At 45.1% G+C, this 19,378-nt stretch overlaps 2 protein-coding genes across 12 annotated transcripts in view; one reads left to right on the top strand and one right to left on the bottom strand.

Annotated features, from left to right (window-relative positions):
- Positions 1-19,378, top strand: part of LOC146210246 (uncharacterized) — a 45,124-nt gene that overhangs the window by 2,980 nt on the left and 22,766 nt on the right. For 4 of the 11 annotated variants that reach the window (XR_014708424.1, XR_014708420.1, XR_014708422.1 and 1 more), the window contains exon 2: positions 2,624-2,755. Coding sequence is in view for 3 of the 11 variants with exons in the window: in XM_084608574.1 (XP_084464700.1) it covers positions 2,624-2,755; positions 3,315-3,334 (152 nt within the window). In the remaining 8 variants the exon portion in view is untranslated. Of the gene's footprint in view, positions 1-2,623; positions 2,756-3,314; positions 3,335-3,918; positions 4,101-4,563; positions 4,683-7,048; positions 7,158-17,717; positions 18,522-19,378 lie in introns of those variants that run through there. The other 7 variants (XM_084608574.1, XM_084608577.1, XM_084608579.1 and 4 more) reach the window with 5 other exon arrangements.
- LOC146210248 (uncharacterized) lies at positions 939-9,963 on the bottom strand. The gene is made up of 2 exons (XM_084608573.1): positions 4,513-9,963; positions 939-2,725 (listed from the first exon to the last, which is right to left on the bottom strand). Exon 1 carries the CDS (start codon positions 9,804-9,806, stop codon positions 4,806-4,808), a length of 5,001 nt encoding a protein of 1,666 aa, XP_084464699.1. The 5' UTR covers positions 9,807-9,963; the 3' UTR covers positions 939-2,725; positions 4,513-4,805.

The following is a 19,378-nucleotide window of genomic DNA, read 5'->3' as shown; positions in this document are numbered from 1 at the left end:
CTGTTTCCAAGCAGGATACGAAGACATCATTGCACAATGATGGATCTGACCAAAAGGAGATTTCAGTGCATTATGTGGAGGCTATATGGAAAAAATACTTCAGCGGAACACTTCATAAAGGGCATGTCATGCTTATTTTGGCAGCCACTTTTACTATCATTGCAACAGTACAGCTAGCAGTGCTGACAAAAGGTTTTTCACTCTTGCCAATTTCTGGGAATTGCAAGTTTTTTTGCAAGGGATCACCTTATGCCACACTATTTGCACTGAACTTGCAGAATAGCCTCTCGGGCAGAATGTCAGGCCTTCTGAAGTTTCGTTGATCACTGTAATGCCCCACACTCTTTCATCCTTTGTGTCGCAGTTCTCAGAAAACTAAGTGCTGGAGCGTAACCATGTTTCTTTAAGGACAGCTACTTCTATGTCCTTTGTAAGAAGTGTAAACTCAAGCCGGAGTTTTCTTCATGACGGCCCTGCTGTTAATGTTTATAACTATCGCCATCTCTGTGTTTAATTTTTGCTGCTATTATTTCTAAGAGTCTTCATAGTGTTCTACCCATGCATGTGCAATTTTCTGGGTTTTACTTTTTGTGTATCTAGCTTGGTGTTAATGTCGTCATTTCTTCCATACGTGGAGCTGTGCTAATGCTTTTATTCCTTTTCAGCAAAACAAATCTTTGCTTCGTTTGCTTTCATGCATCAGTTTCCTTCTTGTAGTCTTGCAGTTTAATGAATACCTTTTTGCAAGCTTTCTTCCTTTGGCAGTTACCGGTTTAAAGCAATAGATGACCAGGCTGAAGACCGCCAAGGCAGGGAATGCAGGGAATGGCACAGAGGCATGTTGAAAAGGAAAAACACAAAATTGCATTTATTGACCTGCAGTCAAAAGGAATTTGGAGAACAGTGGGAAAATGCAGCGAATGACGCAGAGGCATGTGAAACAGTAAAACACAAACATGGCATTTATTGGCTAGCAAGTAAAAAGGAATTTAGGGGACATCAACACTGCCTGTAAAAATGTGACTCAACGTCACTAATCGTTCCTCTCTATGGCTCGGTTTGCAGTTTGCGCACAGGCACTTTGCTACTTGCTTAATTTCACTTAATTTTGTGCCTCTGCTATCTCACACATACTCATTAATTAGCATGCAGCCGTAAGCATCATGTGAAAGGTCACTCGGCACAGATATAAAGCCCGCTTCGACCAAAACATACAAACATCGTTGTAAGGCCTAGGGGTAGCACATCTGACTTGGCATCCAACAGTTCCAGGTTTGATTCCTGTCCTTCCCTCCGTAAAGCTACTACCAACCTGGCTATGTCATGTGGTCTCAAGACATCATACAACCCACAGGCTGATCAATGCTTGGCTATGCCATCTCCCATTTAACATGTACCAGATGCATGTCTATGATTTTTTGTCTACAGTACTGACAGATTTTCTGCAGAGCGGGACCATTAACACTGTCACATTGATACACAAGTACTTACAGGAGTAGAATGACCGTAACACAAGATATTTGGTACTCATAGCAAAGAACCCAACAATTACACACTCATTTAAGTTTTTGGGAATAGGCAGGAAGTTGGGATGGAGCAGATTAAAATTTTTAAGGGTATGGGGAGCCTCAGTCTGCTAGCCAGCGTTTCGACAAGAAGGATTGTCATCATCTAGGCAATGCATTCATCACTGGCAAAAAAAAATTAAAAAAAAAGAATCGAAGAATGGGAAAGGCACAGTAACTGTCTCACGTTTCTGTGGACACCTGAACTATGCTCTGAGGGAAGGGATGGAGGAGGGAATGAAAGACTGAAGACAAAAGAACAATGAGGCATCCACTTAAATTTTGCCTAGAAGGGTACAATAATGACAGCATTAACAGGTCCCGTTTGCAGCTTCTCTTGCGAACTTACATTCCTACTTATGCACTTTACAACACCCTTAATTAGTAATTTCTTAATTTCCTCTTCTGCTATCTCATACATACTCTTTGTATAGTAATAAGCTACTATATTATGTGAAAGACTACCTAGCATAGATATAAAGCCTCGCTTAACAAAAACATACAGACATGTTTGCGTGGCCTTGAGTCGGGATGTCCCACTCTGAATGCAAAGTTCCTCAGAAGGAAATAGGCTTGGGTAGGTTGGTAAATCATCTTAACTCAGGAAGCATAGCGCAGGAAGACTGGAAAACGAGGACAACACAGGACTAGCGCTAGCCCTGTGTTGTCCTCGTTCTCCGTTCTTCCCGCGCTGTGCTTCCCGAGCAAAGTTCCTGGAGGGTTGGATTGCCTTCGTCCTGCTATATGAAATGACAAGCCTGAAGCTTCTGTCAAATCGGCCATATCACATGGTCGCATGATGTCGCAGAACCCTGCAATTGATCAGTGTCCGACCATGTCCGCTGCCAGCCATGCCCGTGATTTTTAGCTCAATTCAGATGCTGGAGTTTTCTACAAAATGGGACTTTTAGCCTTATTGCATTGAAAGGTGCGGTAGCAGAGGGCTCCGAATTATTTTAAGGTACTGTGGTAAGTGACAACCTTGTGCTGTACAGCCTTTTACATGTCATGTGCATTACAGTATCATTGACAGCAGTTAAATGGGCCTCCACTTTCAGGAGGAAGACTGCCGAGGAAGTGGACAGGGCAGTAAGATGGCAAACTTGAACTTGAAAGAAGTGCTGTCCAGGCATGAGGCATGTGTGTCCAAGCATGAGGAACTGCGACAAATGACGCAAAGAGGAAATCAGGTTGAAGTTGAGCCCTACAGTACTCAACTTTAGGGCCTTTGCATGAATGCTTTGTATATATTTTTTAATATACTTACAAACTTTCAAGACAACAGCACAATGTCAATGTAAACATTGCTGGAGAGAGTGGGAGCTAGTTGCACCATCAAGTTCAACAGAAAGTCGAGCTAGTTATTACTATGTGATACTTTAGCATAAGCAGTGCAAATACAAAGGACAGGAACTCAAAGACAGAGCAGTGCCAGTCCTCCTCTAGTTCAGTCTTTTGTTATTAAAAGACAGTCTTGAGATACTTACCAGCATGAGCAATTTGTCTGCAACAGGTGCTTTAAGAGTTGAAAAGGTTATGTGCATGCTTTTAGAAGTACTCATACCCATCAGCCGTTAACAACACCATAAAGATAACTCATAAAGGTCTTCTTGAGTATCTTCCCAATCTAGTGCACTGGGGTGAGCTTGAGGCTTTTCTCTCCTTGATGCAGAGTGATAATGTGCCAGTTGCTTATGTGCTTTTCCTGACCTTAGTTAACATCTCACTGTCCCTTTAATCTGCCTGCAGGAGGAGCATTCAGAGGACAGGTACAAAATCTTTCGCTGTTGCAAATTTGAGGTGGTCTAAGGAACTATAATACATACCTACATAGAGCTTAGTAGAACATTAAGAATATGCTCACTGCATCATGCCTGTGCTAATTGTGAGCCTACGTAAAGCCTACAAGGTATATAAGTTTTTTGTCCTAATATATACATATATATATTTTTTGTCTTGCAACATGCACCATATTTTATTCACTGTTTCAGCTACAACTGTCAGTGAATGTCAAAAATACATTCTTTAGTTAGAAGAGCAATTTCTTCAGCATAGCATTGTCAGCTGTGGTCTGCATTAGACTACTGCTAAGCTGTGTTAACTAGCTAACTGGCAGTGGCACAGGTAGAAATATTTTTTTGGGGATGTTGTGTGCCACCGGGAAAAAAAAAAAAAAAATGGGCTAAGCAAAAAAAGGAGAAAGAAGGAGGATAGCTGCGCTCTGGCTGGCTGGTTGACAAATATTAATTAGCTAGCCTTTTAACTATTACTGCTAAACTCTCTGTTGTGGCCCAGTGCAAATAATATACATACAAATTTTTTAATTTGTGAAAATGCCATTCCTGTGTTGCAGTGCGAGGACTTTCGGGCCACACTCGACAGAAGTGAAACTGAGTGGATGCAGACAGTTCTAGCCACACAAACAAATGTGTGTTGCACAATGGCACAGCTATCCCGTGGTCTCTTTTTTAAGGCACCCGGTAGGGAGCAGTGAGGGACTGAGCTTGTGACAGGTGTGCAACAAGTACTTGCAGGCTTGGCATGCACCGGAGTTTGGCTCGTAATTCCTGTTGGTGTTGTGATGAAGAGAATGGCATTTGCGAAAAACTAAAACTGATATGAATATTATTTCCAGTACACTATAAATCTCTCAAGAAATAAAGACCTGACCAGTAATGGGTAAAAGGATAACTGTTTAATATTAGTTCCTGGCAGCTAACCTGTCTCAGCTGTATTTAACTGTTGCCCATCACAGCTGACAATGTTATGCTGAATGAAGTGATCTTCCAGTTTGAAAATCCTATTTTGAATTATTGCCAACAGTGCAACACCTCTTATACTGCTTATTGCTGTCAAGGCTGATAGCCAGCATACATCAGTACAAAGCGCACTGTTGCAGATACCAAAGGTGTGATAATTAGCGGGACATTGCCAAGTGTGAGATTACCGTGGTAGGATGGGAAGGTGGTGTACTTGACCTTGAAAACTTCCACTTCAGGTAAAAAGGCAGCAAGCTTTGCGGAAGGAGTGCCATGTTAACCTGGAAAGAAATAACAGAAACAAGCAGCAAAACCAAAAAAGCAACGAAGAGATAGCAGAGCAAGCATAAACTCGGCAGCAAATTTTCTTTTTTTATTTGGAAGTGGGGAGGGGGGGGGGGGGGGGGTAATTTGCTTAGCTGTGAACTTAAACAAAGGAGAAAGAGAGAAACATTTGGGCTAAAAAGAGTAATCCAGCAATTCATGAGTTCATAATTTGGAGTTTTTCCTTAGCGCTAGCTGAACATGACTGTGAGCAGAAGAATACCTTGCCATCTAAATTTCCTTTTAATTTTTGAATGCAGTCCCTGTGAAAAGATTTAAGGCATAGACCACATTTAATATTTCCAGTCGTTGGGCCATTCAGTGGCTGCCTGCAGACACAGTGTAAGTTATACACAAATATTCTTGGCCGCACATGAACAGTTAAAGAAATAGTTTCTGGGAAGTCATCTATGGTGCCTTTCTTTATACACTCTAGTAAATGGCTCCGTAGCATACCCTGATTAAGATTCATTACTGATGGATCTCTGTCAGATGCTATGTAATACATATTAGCAATTGCAAACAAGCCACAGTCCAAAGTGGTACCCTGATTTTGAGCGGGTTTGATGCTGATCGTTAATGTTGAAAATGGCATTTTTAATATGTGACATATCTGTTTAACGGCATCAGGGGGTATATCTTCATCAATGGAATCATACACATATACTGTATTTGGGGGCGCACATGCATTAGTGACAGTAAGCCAGTGATCTGGGTTGCGAGTATGCAAGATCTGAACAAATGGGCCCTTCACTTGAGAAAAACGTAGCCTTTGTCCCAATAGAACATCTTGAAACCCTCCCATATAAGAAAATTTTTGACGAATCAAGTACTGGGCAACATTAATGACACTGTCTGACAGTGAACTATGTCTAGCAATAGCCTCTAGATCTCTGTCACATAATGAATAGAGCTTATAAATTTGCAACGTCTCGGCTTTAACAGAAGCAAGGTCTATTGTATTTTGCTTTGTCGAGCTCACCTCAGTGCCATTCACTTTAATGGGACGCACTGTGCTGGCCTTAACTGCAGGTACTACAGGCTTATTAGTGCTTCCATAACTATTTCCTGTATTTATGGGACTTGGTTGGTGAACTAGTGGGCTTGTCCTGTTTTGCTGTACTGAAAACAATCGCTTAGTAGCTTTCACTTTTTTTGGACGACCTCTTCTGGCCTTAACTACAGGTATTACGAGCTTAATATTCCCAAAGCTACTTCCTGTATTTAAGGTGCTCGTTTGTTGAACTGCTGGGCTTGTTTGAATTGTTAAACCTTGTAAATTTTGCCCAGCCTGACTTTGCTGTGCATATGCTGCTGTGAGCTGTCTTCCAAATGCCTTAATAGCCAAAACATTTTCTCGCGCCTCTTTTTCACTTCCCATGGATGCAATATTTGTGACACTCTTGGCCATAATCTCAAGCTCCTTGTACACCCAGCAGAATATCTTTTGCGGTGTGTTTAGCTTAAGAGGTGAAGATACCTGAATGCTACTTGTTACTACTGGCTTTGTGGGCGTAGCTGTAGGGCTTTCACTTAAAAAATGCTCCTTTTGCCATCTGCTAGGAATGCATGCTGTATCGAGTACTCTTTCCTGTGCAAATGAGCGGACTGCCATTATATGCGAACAAGGCAAGCCGTACTGGTTGAAAAAAGTACATGTACAGCTGTCCAGATTTTGACTGACACAATAGTCTTTACTTCCTAAAGCCACATTAAATGAGTTGAGAAGTGAACTGACTTGATAATTAGCAGTCTTAAATTTTTCATATTGTTCGAGCAGTTTATCTTTAGCTTCTGATGTGCAGCAACGGGACAGTTCTAATTGAAATTCATCTATACAATTTACATTTACATTAATCTTCATTTCCTTCAGCTTTGCAAACTGTAGAGAGGCGGCGTCATTGTCAACATACTCTATCAATCCTCCTACAGCCTCCACTAAATGCATACCAGGACGAAGGAAACTTTTAAGCTTTTGATTGTGGCTTTCAATTCGGTTATTTGTGTTATTTCCTAGGGTTACAAGGCTTTTCCTGTAAGCATGCACCCACATCTCTCTACACGAGTCCCACTGCTGCATATAATAGGAAAAGAATCCAGCAGGAGCTACATTACGCAATTGATCTAACATGTCAGAGTACTCTTGATGAGTTTGAGAATAGACTAATGCTTTTACAAGTGGAAGGAGTAATTTTCGTTGCCCTCTTGCTTTATCATTAATATTTCTATGGAGGCAATTCAGCACGTGCCATGTGCACAGTAAAATTGTGCTGTTCGGAAGAAGAGAACTGAGGATACGCATTTCGTTCATGTCTTTATCTATCATTACCACCTTACATCCTGATACAACAAATGGATTAAATTGTATAAATTTTTCAAACATGGCCCTTATAATTTCAGCGGTTTCATTTTGTACGAATGCGTAGCAGACGCACCGCCCACGCCCACGGCCATCTTCGATGAGAACAGAGTACAAAACATAACCTTCAATATTAACTTTATATGTCCCATCTACAAATATAACATCAGGATATTTTTCCAGCATCTCACGCATCTCACTTGTTTGGAACAAGATAAACTGCAACTCATGTTGATTGTCTTTTTCGTAATGAATGACCCAGTTTGGATTTCTTTCAATTAAAGTTTCTACCTGCTGAACTAGCATTTGCCCGTGAGTCTCCTTATTTCGAACTGGTACAGAGTAAATTTGTTTTAAATTGTTTACATCTTTCGTAGTTAAAGTTTTACCCGTCTTTTGTTGAACAAGTTTCTTGAACTCTTTCGAAGCAACGTTACATTTCACCAGATCACATAGTTGATTTTTTTCATTACTGTTCAGAAGTCTTTGGTTTGTGTATAAATTGTAATGACTAAGGTCGTGATTGTGCACAGTTTTCAGCTGAATTATTTTGTAGTGCAGAGATGGAGACTTGTGAAGAGCCAGTGAAACAAGCATTTCACAACCAATGCTGTTGTAAGACTGGTTTGGACGTTTTCCAGTACTGCGTATCCTAGCATTACCGCTATGAATACAGCGATAAGTAATTCTCAAAAATTCATAATCTTTAGATCCTGACTCTAAGGGGTTTTTGTTTGACCTAGCGACATGAACGACATGCTTCCCCTCCTTACACCACTCATCAAAACATTCCTTAAAAGAAACAAAACTATCAAATGTGCCATTCAGGCAAATTTTGCTCCCTCCCCCTCCAGATATTGTGTTAGAAGCCTTAGTTGCATGAACATGGGCAAGGGTTACATCTTCACAAAGCTCACTATGGCAGCCTGGTGCTAAAGGCAGGAGATGCTCAGATGGGGTATCAATTAGCCAAGTGTCACCAAGGCCACCAGTTGCTCTCTCCCTTTCCTGTTTAAGAGATTCTATTTTTTGGATAGCTTGACTGTCTGGCATATCACATAAGTTAGATTTTCTGCACAAAGCAGATGCTACCAGACAGCGTCTGCGTCGCTTGGCAGCACTGGGCTGTGCACTGCTCACTGTGCCACCCTCATGCGCAGACTTTTGCACCTTAGAGTGAGCCTGGTCATTGAAATTGCCAACTTCTCCATAAGGTACTGAAGCAGCCAAACGACGCCGTCGCCGCTTAGCAGCACCGGACTTTGCTTTGATTAGGCTAGTATTCACGACACATTTGCATGCACTCTGGCCTTCTTTAGATGGTGATCGTGCACGGCTTTTGCAGCCAGTAACCTCTACGACAACACCGCACAAAACAGCTGCAAAATCTGCCAGCTCACAATTTTTTTGGTGGTGGCTGGCCACACAGTTGTCACAGGCAATGCTGCGCAGGTCACTAGCTTGCCCTTCACCGTCCACACAGCATGCTGCAGTAGAAGGAGGCGCACAGGCATTTCTGTAAAAGTGTGCCTGCACTGTCCTCACTACTGCAGAATAAGGTGTGGCACGCTGCAAGGGCTTGGCACCTGTTTTGGCAAGTACTCTGGTGTCTCTGCCTGTGGCAGAGCTTGAACCTTTTCCTTGCCGAAACAGTGCCGCAGCCTTCCGCTTCTTCTTTGATACAAGTACCCACTCACTGTTGCCATGGTTGCAGACAGCCTTTGGTACAGTTGCTTTAGGAGCACTGACTGTACCTTCCTCTATGGAAGAGCACACAGCAGGGCTGCTTTTGTGCGACACCTGTGAGGCTCCACCATTCACCTTGGCACAGGTGGTGCTTGCACCTTGGCTGAGAGTCATAGGCTTGGTAAAAGGCACACAGCCTTCAAGCCTCTTCTCAGCCTTTCCCCATCCGGGTACACCTGAGCCATGGGACACAGAGGAAGGCAGGCTGTCCCAGGTAGTCCAAACTTTACAACCTTTTTGCCGGACACGAACACCTCCAACAAGCACAAAGCCAGCTCCCCAAAGGGTAGCTGGAAGCTGGTCAGTGCCGCCCCGTTGCAAAGGAGTATTGTTTGTTCCCTGGACAGGAGCAGGAGTTGCAGGTTGCTTGCTTACTACTCCTAAAGTACAAATAGATGAATATAGAGGAGGAAAGTCTGCCTCACAAATCATGGCCTCCCTGGCTGGCTTGGCCCAGCCAGTCCAACTTGTGGATACCCGACTCTCCTGGTACCTCTGTTGAATGGACCGCCTCTCAGCAACAGCAGCCAGGCTGCAGGCCTCCTGGTAGAGATACTCCGCCAGCACCTGGTTTCCTTGCCGGCTCGGGTGCACACCATCGCGGCTCAGGTAGCTGCTCCAGCATCCAACCAAGCCGCCCAGGAAGCGGAAACCCCGCTCGCGGCATAGCTCCTGTAATGCAGCGTTTACCTGCCTGTACCGCTCGTTCGTGCGGTGCAGCTGAGTTTCGCTTTCAGCAACCCTATACTCGTTCTGCCCTCGTGGGAGAACGGCGGAGAAAGCTACTTGCATCGAAGATTTGCTCTTGACAATGCCGCTAGCCAACCGACGGTACTTCTCAATGCACATGCTAACACTCTCAAGAGTGTTGTTCGTGCCAACATGAATAATGAGAACGTCGATGTCGAATAGCTGAGTAGCTACCGCCGAGAGCAAATTTTCTATCTTTATCCCTCTGTGTGCACTCACATCAACAGCCAGACCAGGACGCGATGGAAAATACTGATTAACATATTTCACCATTGAATCACCGGCCACCAAAACCCGATTCATGTTGATCTGTGCAGCGCAGATTAACAGAGGTAGAGAAGTTTAAAACCTGTTTAAAACACGCAATTCAACACACGACTGACGTCAATCGCAACAGTTAACAGAAAGCGAGGATTAACAAAAATGCGAACTGACTTGAATCGCAACACAGCGAAGATTAACAAACTAAAAAAAAAAAATAATAAAAAACGAAAAGCAACTGTACACGCAAATTAACGTGCAAATTAGGACAATCGGCACAAACGCCTAGCGTTATATCGAATTCTAGAAAAACTTATCGCAGGAGAAAATGCTTGTTGGGGCGTCTTGAACAGGCCAAGGACGATGCAGCCGATGGATGAGAATCCTAGGCAAAGTCTGAGCGTGGATTTGAGCAGAGACCTGATCCAGACACCCGCCTGCCTGAGTGCCTCCTTGCTGCTTTCTCTCTCGACTAGAACTTTCGCACTTCAGCCTCGCTGGGAGAGGGATTAGAACGGCCCATGCATGTTTCGAGACTTCAGCAGTTGCGCGCCGCGCGCCGATTGGTTGGCAAGGCTCCGCGATTGCTTCCGCACAGCGCGCTGGTTGGTTGGTAAACTTATGACACTTGGGTAGCCAGGTGAGGGTGGGGAAGGGGCGTGAGCAGGGCAGCGACACGCACTTGGCCTGCTCTACCTTCAAAGCCCAGCCTACAATGCGAAGCTGTAGCTGTGCATTGTAGCCCCCAAAATTGTCTTTTTCTTTCTTTTTTCTTTTTTTTCTTTTTTTTTTTTTTTTTTTTTGCAAGTGCGGTAATTGTTTGCCAGCTTTGACAATTTGTCCCCTTTATATATCAGTGAGAGCAGGCAAGGAAATGGCATGTGGCGGTCAAGGAATGGAAAGGGGGGGGGGGGGGGGGGAATCGAACTGCGGAACGAGAGCAGGCCGTCCACTGATCAGAGCGGTCACCCGCACCTGGGGCGCTGACAAAGTGTCGGCAGAAATTGCATCGCAGTGTCATAGGATCAGGCAGACGGCAACGCTAAATAAAAGTCTGTACATATCTTTCACATAAAATCGCGACATCCTGCAAAAAATGCCCCGAAACTCTGAAGGGATTCTCAATGGGTGCGTAAGTGACGGTTTGTTTCGATAGTAATTACAGGAAAAAATGGAACTTGGCACAATTGGACAAGCGTGAGTCCCCTGGTGGCTAGCTTTAGCCCCTGTTTTTGCCGTGTGTGCACACTGCCCGAAATTGGGCAATTGGCATCGTGCGTGAAAAACAGCACGCCTTTCGGTTGTATATTGCACAGCAGCGTTAAACTGCAAATTTACTCCTTGGCTATTTGATTATCTCGGCTACCGAAACCCGACACCGCATATCTTCCGCTCACGCTATAACCTCGAACATATACATGAGTGTAAATTCCATGCACGAGACATTTAACCAGAAACGAAGCTACATGCAGATGAGCACTTAATTGGCCAGTCCTTTCCTAAACGCCTAAAGAACATCGCTGTTCGTACGGAAGCGGATCATACGCATAGCGTAAACCTACCAGTGCCCCCAAAATAAAACGGAGCACACGAACGAACAAAATTTTGTTTCGCGGCGTGCTCTGCAAGTGCACGGCCGGATGTTCTGTTTTGACACCCTTGATGTCCATGTCTTCAGCACGCGGGACGAATTAGGAGAGCACTTTTTGTGCGAGCCCGTGCTTCGTTTTTTTAAGGTGTATTAGGACGTCGGAGGTCGGTGCAGGATCGAAGACAGCGCAGATGCTAGGAGTAGCTCGGTTAGGTTACGAGCAAATCGAGGTGGCAATTTAATAATTTAATTGTAGAAACGAGAACTGTCCGATCGTGAATGGACATACATGCGTATTGCTGGAGTACGTCGCGTCGCCTGCCGCCTGCAACCTGTGCGCGTGACAAGCGGTGCTCGCCGCACACAACTTTGAGTGAATACAATGATCTGCGTCATTGTGGGAATACGACGTAAGAATTGCCGAGACCTTCTTAGCACCTCCTAGAGCGTCACGAAAGCTGAGCTTCATGCACGCGTAGCAAACGGAATGCGGACGTACCTGCACAGAGAATTGAATGGATACGTCGGATGTATATATCTTTAGACACTTGGTTTGTAATATAGGTGTAAAGTTGGGTTAGTTGAATCTGACTCACGATGAAGTTAGCGCAAAAAACGAGGGCCCAGGAAGCGCTCATGTTGAGTCTTCTTCCATAGTCCTAGTTTTCTGCGCTAACTTCTTTGTTACCCAGGCACGCTCAATATATGATTACGTTGAGATGTTAATATTTCAGGCAACCAGTTCACAATGATCTTTTAAAGGCTGAAGAGCACTTTAAGAAAAGGCACGAATACATTGGATGAAGAGAAGGCATTGTGGGACACGGGGACAGCTTTCATCTTGATATGCCTCAGCTGAGGACTAGACCTACGCTCATGCGGCCCGTCGCGCATGCATTTCATTTGAAGCGAAAGCTTCACTACGCTATAGGTAGACTTCACGTCATAGTTTAACTTTCAAGCAAACTTCCTTTCGTATAAGCCAATGCATGGATGGATGGATGGGAAAACATTTATTTCATCGGCTTTAAGTGGTTTAGTTTGCTTGCTGGCCGCGCCAGATGGCCGCCATTTGCGTCCTGTCGGCGATCTCTTCGGCCCACTCAGTGACCCGAGCCTGGATGGCCGGGTCCGAGCAGCGCAGCACGGCCTCCCACTCCTCCAGAGATGGAGCTGGCAGCAAATCGGCGGGTGGCGGATAGGCCGCGCACCCCCATGTAATGTGGTCTAAAGTAGCGTCGACGCCACACTCTTTGCATTCAGGGTCAACCTGCTCTTTGAATATATGTGAATAAACTTTGGGGCAGGGAAAGGAGCGGGTTTGTAGCTGGCGCCAGATTATCTCCTGGGCCTTGCTTAATGAATTGTGCGGTGGAGGGAAGATGCGCCTTTCCAGGCTAAAATGGCGAGTTATATCATGGAACGAGAGCAGGCCCTCCCTCGCGCCGCGGGAAACGAGGTGCTCACCGCCCGGCCGACGAAACCTCGGGCATAGCCAATGCATAATTTACGAGAGAGAGAAAACCTTTATTACACGTAGGAATTCGGGGCGCGCAAGAAAAAATACAGACGGTTTAATTGAGTTGATCATGGAATATCGTGCAGCAGCAGGGCGTTTTGACAGATTGTGTGTGTTGTGTCTAAATTATTATACGTTATTAAGGCAAAAACCTTTCTAGGCTCATGAAGCGAAATCCCGTGCGCGAGATTTGTCAACGTCTGGCCAGCAGGTCAAGCCTGTTGCGACCTCATAGGCTCGCTTGAGGATCCGGTATGCCCAGGTCCGAACTGCGCAGCGATTCCGCGAGATGTGTTCTTGTCTAGCGTTCCTGCCATCTGCAATCCCTCACTTAAATGCGCGCCAAGGAACGCCACGCGACAGAAGCGATCGTGCACCGTCTAAACACGGCAGTTATATGTAGCACTGCAATGAACGCCGATAAGAGGAGAGGCTTTCGCCATTCTCCTCTTAGACATCTGAGAGATTTCTTTTAATCAGGCGGTCATGCTTCCAAACAAGACTATGTGCTGCAACACTAAAATTTCCGAGAGCACTGCAGAATCTGCAGTGGAGAAATGCGAAAGCTTTAGCGTTCTTGCTGCACAGGTACATCGCGCGCCCCTTGTCGAACACAACCAGCGTTCCCGTGAACGCATCAGAGTTCACCGGAGTTATAATTTGCTCACAAGAAGGGAAAGGCGCAGTATCTGTCACGCTTATTTCTGTGGACACCAGAACCGCACCCTAAGGGAATGGCGGAGGTATTGAAAGTGGAAAATAGAGCCCCGCCGGGTTGGCGCAGTGGTAAGACGCCCGACTACTGTGCCGGAGTTCCCGGGTTCGAACCCGACCTCGGCGGCTGCGTTTCGATGGAGGCGAAACGAAGTGGCGTCCGTGTGCTGTGCGATGTCAGCGCACGTTAAATATCCCCAGGTGGTCGAAATTACTCCGTAGCCCTCCACTACGGCTCCTCTTTCTCTCTCTCCGCTTTCACTCCCACCTTCCTCCCTTCCCTTACGGCGCGGTTCAGGTGTCCACAGAGCAAGTGTAACAGATACTGCGCCTTTCGCTTCCTGTGAACCAATCAAAAGAAGAGAAAGAGTAGCCGTAGTGGAAGGCTACGGAGTAATTTGGACCACCTGGGGATCTTTAACGTGCGCTGACATCGCACAGCACACGGACGCCTCTTCGTTTCGCCTCCATCGAAACGCAGCCGCCGTGGTCGGGTTCGAACCCGCGTACTTCGGCCCGGAGTACCCGGGTTCGATCCCGATTAGAGCACTGCACGGGCTCAGGCCTGAAATTTGCCGTTTTTCCGGGCCCGGGCCGGGCTCGGGCCTGAATTTGCGGGCTTGGGCCGGGTAAGGGCTTGAAGGGGTGGCTTGGGCGGGCTTTGGCTGGCTGTGCAGTGCTTCTTCGGGAATGAAGAAATCCCGCCGCTAAAGTCATGAAAGTGGTTTACGAATAAACCACTAATAGTACATTTTTTAATGTCGAATGAGAGAAAGCTAATTTATAGACCGAGTTTAATCAGCTGCACTTAGTGGTTTGCCGAAGTAACTTAGGTGCGCACGCCACTCGGCACTCAACACAAGCGAAAAACAAAAAAAAAAGAAAAAGAAAATGTGGGCAAAACAACTCGGCTAGCTTGGGATTTTTCAGCCATCAGTAAGCACACTTCGTCGTATCACTGGAGAAGCGCCTTTAATTGCATGTCGGCAGGCATTCAAAAAATCTCTACGCTACGAGAAACGTAATTGAATAAGAACGTATTTCATTAGGAATCTTCGGTTGTTCAAACACATATTTATGCAAAATAAACAGGCGTCTTTTTCCGCCTCCATAAAGATGCGGAGAGCGGCGATGAGTTATTCAATACAATATTGTTGCACAAGATCCTGTGGATTTTTTTTTTTTCCTGCCCTTTATGAGACAGGTTCTTGTGGCGTAGTTGCCAGGGGCAGTCTCTTTGTGTGTGATTAAGCAAATAACTTCCCTCAAGAGCTAATTGATAATACAGAGCCATATTTAAAATCTTTGTAATCCATAGCTCTTGAGTGGTGTTAGAAATTTCTTGTCCAGGCATTTGCTTCTGCCAGTACTTTAAAATGACCTCTTCAGCTCAGAAGAATATTTTGTGACATTTTTCTCACATCTTAATTTTTACTATATGTACCATTTAAGCAGCATTATTTAATTTAACAGTACTATCAGTTCTATGCAGGGCTAAGACAGGAGCTTTGCTCAGATCAAAAGTACACTCATAGTAGTAAATTACAAAAAATGCATTACACATGAAATACAGTCATCACCAAAGAAAAAAAAAAAAAAAGTGAACGACATACCTGCCATCGCTAATCCAGCAATTGAAACAACAGAGAGAATTACTCATGACTCTTAGCATATACGATATTATTGGTAAGTTTATTACAATCTCGCTTCTGACATAGTGGCTAGCACACGTGGAAGACGCATACAGAAGGTAGGTGAACAGTTCCTCGTGCGATAGCCACTACATCCAATCCTAGCAGCCAACAAGTTCTTGGTCGTGTAGTCTCGCGCACTTTCGATAAAAAAACGAATACTTCATGCACTCTTGAAAATCCTTTCCATTCGATGTGCTTGGAATTTTCGTTCCACGTTATTAGGGATGTGCACTCTGTTATATAACGTTGGCATGTCAATCAGGAATAGGTCATTTATGATGGAATAAACAAGCGTTAAGCGTTTTCTTTTTTCGCCTCGACTGCATTTTTAAGGTGTCCGCGCAGACTGAGTGCCGGGCCTAGGCCGGATCGAATCTTTATGGCGCGGGCCCGGTTCGAGCCTGCTTTACGTCAGCTCGGGCCCGGGCCAACGCCTCCTATAACTTAGGAGGCGTTGGCCGGGCCCGGGCTAGGCTCGGGCTTCAAACTATGGGCACGGGCCGCAAAATCAGGCCGTGCAGTGCTCTAACTTCGGCACAGTAATCGGGCGTCTTACCACTGCACCACCGCTGCGGGGCGAATTCAGTGGTGCAGTAGTAAGACTACTGTGCCGGAGGGAAAGGAAAGGCACAGTCACACTTGTTTGTGTGGACACCTGAAGTCCCTCGGGAAAAGTCGAATCGGCGTCAACATCGGGCCCCGCCGGGGTGGTACAATGATAAGATGCCCGGCTGGCTACTGTGTCGGAGTACCCGTCCCAACCGCGGCGGCTGCGTTTCGATGGAGGCGAAGCGAAGATGCGTCCGTGTGCTATGCGATGTCAGCGCACGTTAAAGATCCCCAGGTAGTCGAAATTACACCGTAGCCCTCCACTACGGCTCCTCTTTCTCTCTTTCCACTTTAACTCCCACCTTTCTCCCTTCCCTTACGGCGCGGGTCAGGTGTCCACAGAAACAAGGGTGACAGATACTGCGCCTTTCCCTACCTGTGAACCAGTTATTATAATCATTCAACATCGGGCTTTTGCGAGAATGTGAGTAGATAGTGCTGAAGCACTGAAAAAGTGTAAAAAAAATACGGCGACACAATGGGCTCTAACGTCATTAGCATAATTACCAGCTGTGCATAGCTTGCCTGGTTCGTTCGGATCGTTCTCGACCAATGATCAGCTAACCGATGAAATCACTCGTGAAACGCGTTCTGAATTAAACAAAATGAAGTCTATATAGAGCCACCGCAAAAGAGCACGCCGACGACCAAAAAAAAAAAAAAAAAAAAAAAAAAAGATTAACCAGATGAACTGTCATAGCCAAAATAATTATTTACGAGGAAAAACCCGAAACTGCTCAGTATTATCTGCACGTCCAAAAGCTTATTCAGTATTGCAAGTACACAGGCAACTCGTGTCCACTGAGATACAATGAGCAACTCGTGCCGATTTCCCAATCGCTCACAATCATTATTGTTCAACACCTGACCAAGCATTCATTGATTTCATAGGAACTTACTAAGTCGGACTAACCACGAGTCATGAACTGAATGTGAATCCAGACTCGCATAGACTCAGATTTGAACATGAACAAACTCACAATTGAACGTGAGTCCGGACTCACGACTCAGATCACGATTTGAATGTGAGCCTAAATGAGACCGACGACCTATGAAAACAGTACGTGGTTTGGTCCTCTGCTGCCCTAATTGTTTTTCGGCGCAAGAATTTTTGTTGCGAGGAGTACGCAGCATCTCTCCGGGTATTAAGTGGATCTCAATGGATAACCTTGAGCAAAAACTCGAGCTTTTTTTTTTTTTTTGCTGCCTATTTCATAATTTCATAACGATAGTATTTTAAGTGTTAATTTAACCTTATTATTACATGTTTTATATTTACAGTCTTACTTACTGCACTCTCTGAATTTGCCGCGTAGCGCGATATGCGCAGATATCTGGCTTGCGCACTGCCGGTTCGCGGTAGCGGTGACGGTGTTCGTATATGTTGAAGTCCATTCGATCGAAAAGCAGCCCCATTGCCGTCGCCGTAACCCTGAATTGAGACATGCCGGTAAAAATTATCCACGACATTTAATTTCAAAGCTGAAGCAACCGTTCTTGTGCATCATTCCGGTCAGTGAAGTTGAAGGCTAGATTGTATTCTGTTGTAAGTGTAGAAGAGAGGCAATGTGAAAAGAGGCATACCTTGATTTGTTTTCCCCTCAAAACCATCTCAAAACAACAGCATCCAAAAATATTTCATTACAAAAGAGTTCGCGGAATGAAAAGGCTATGTGAATGGCTATTTCGCGTGTACTCGTAATGCGAAACTTGAGTCTAAATATTGTCGTCTCTCATACTCGTACAATAGTAATCAGATTATTCTCTCAATATTGCAAACATTCAGCAAGTTCTAAGCGTTCAAAAGATTGTTTACTTGCTTTCAGATTTTTTAAACTATGAAAAGTGGTTTGGTGCATGGCAGGCGCTCCCAATTGGTTTACCGAGGCTCTCGTTGAAGTAAAGACATTTGAAATAAAACCAAAAGATGACTTTTAATAACAAACACAGGCGGTGAAAGATCGTCTTACTCATACCCGTAAGTGTGGTGCCCTTGCCTCTGGGCCTCAGCTTTTGTACCCCGACATTTTATCGCTCTGGCAGAATAATTAAGGCGTATTGATAATCAAAACGTACATGAATTACATAGAGCATCACCTTCCTTGCCCTGATATGTTCGGGAAAGGGGCCGAAGGCTTCACCGTTGGGCGATGAGGTAGGCGGACGACGCTCAACAGCTTTTAGATGTTGCATATTTGCAATGGTTGAGAAAGGGCTTACGAGCAAATAGTTAACAAGGAAACGAAGTCAAAAATTTTAAGCGTTCTCAAACCCGCCAGTTTGCGATTTATCAGTGGTACGGAGGAATTATGTAGCTGGCTAGGGATCCCAACCGCTTGACAACCCTGTCCTTTCTTGCCATAACTGCCCTCTGTACTTCCTCTCGCCCCTTCCGGCCTATCCCCTTTTCTTTCCCGCCGGCCCCATCTCGGATGTTTCAGATTTTAGATCGCAGTTGCCGCGACCGGCAACACTCTTTTTTTTCCTTTTTGATTATTCAATAAACCATTACCACCACCACCAATTGGCCACTAGCGTCTTCATTGGCTCCACCCCCGCCACATGTTACCATGCAGCCACATGAATGCACGCAAAGGAGGAATCTTCGCGCTTTGCAGTCGTGGGCTGTTTTTGTTTAGTAATGATGGAGTAAAAAAAAAAGGGGGGGGGGGGGGGGGGGGGTCCAATTGGGCGTTGTAGTCCGTTTGGGTTGCCTAGCTCAAGCTAGGCATTCAAATGGGTTCTACCTTAATTAACTCTCTGGTTCCACCATAATAAGCTTACAGTTGTATGGCCGATTCGACCGCTTATTGGACCGATTTGGACTAGCTTCAGTTTTTTAGAACCCAGAAAACCACTTGAAACTACCCATTGGTTCGATTTTGTTTAAGGGTATTAAGGGAGCATTCCCGATTGGAATGCCAAGTGTGGATGATATCCTTGACTGAGATTTGCACTTATACATCTGATATACTAGTTGGGTTCTTGTAAAGAAAGGTGCTAGGAGCTTAATCATAATTAATTTCGCCATGTTTACTTGTTTCCATATGTTTCTCTCGCTTGATTTCTGTAAAAGCTTCTAGTCCTGTTAATCTCAATTCCTTTCTAGAAATGTTGGTTCATGCTCTCTTGTGAATAAAGCTCCAACTGGAAATCCTTTAAGCTCCCTAGTCGCAGTACACGTTTACAACTGATTTCACCACTCTGAGCCCTAATGAGCTTAACCGGAGCCAAGTTACCTAACTAAGTGAGATACTGCACCGGCGGCTGCGTTCCGGTGGAGGCGAAACTGTCCACAAACGACTGCGCGTGAGCGGCCGCCGCGATTAGCCTTTAGTTTCCTGTAAACCAATCATTAAACACACACACACGCGTGCGCACGCGCGCGTCTGCTCTCGTACACACTGCGCTTGGCATTGCGCGTGGCATTGCGGCATTGCGGCATTCTCTCCTTGGAGGACAGTGCAAAGATTTCGCAGTGGCGCGC

Source organism: Amblyomma maculatum, chromosome 1 (assembly GCF_055883805.1).
Source record: "Amblyomma maculatum isolate TAMU_Amacu chromosome 1, ASM5588380v1, whole genome shotgun sequence".
Classification (NCBI taxonomy): Eukaryota; Metazoa; Arthropoda; class Arachnida; order Ixodida; family Ixodidae; genus Amblyomma; species Amblyomma maculatum.
The sequence above is the reverse complement of the archived record's forward strand: the minus strand, read 5'-3'. Positions and strand labels throughout refer to the sequence as shown.

Coding starts and splice junctions, on each gene's coding strand:
- LOC146210248 (XM_084608573.1), bottom strand. CDS start 9,806: ATGAATCGGGTTTTGGTGGCCGGTGATTCAATGGTGAAATATGTTAAT.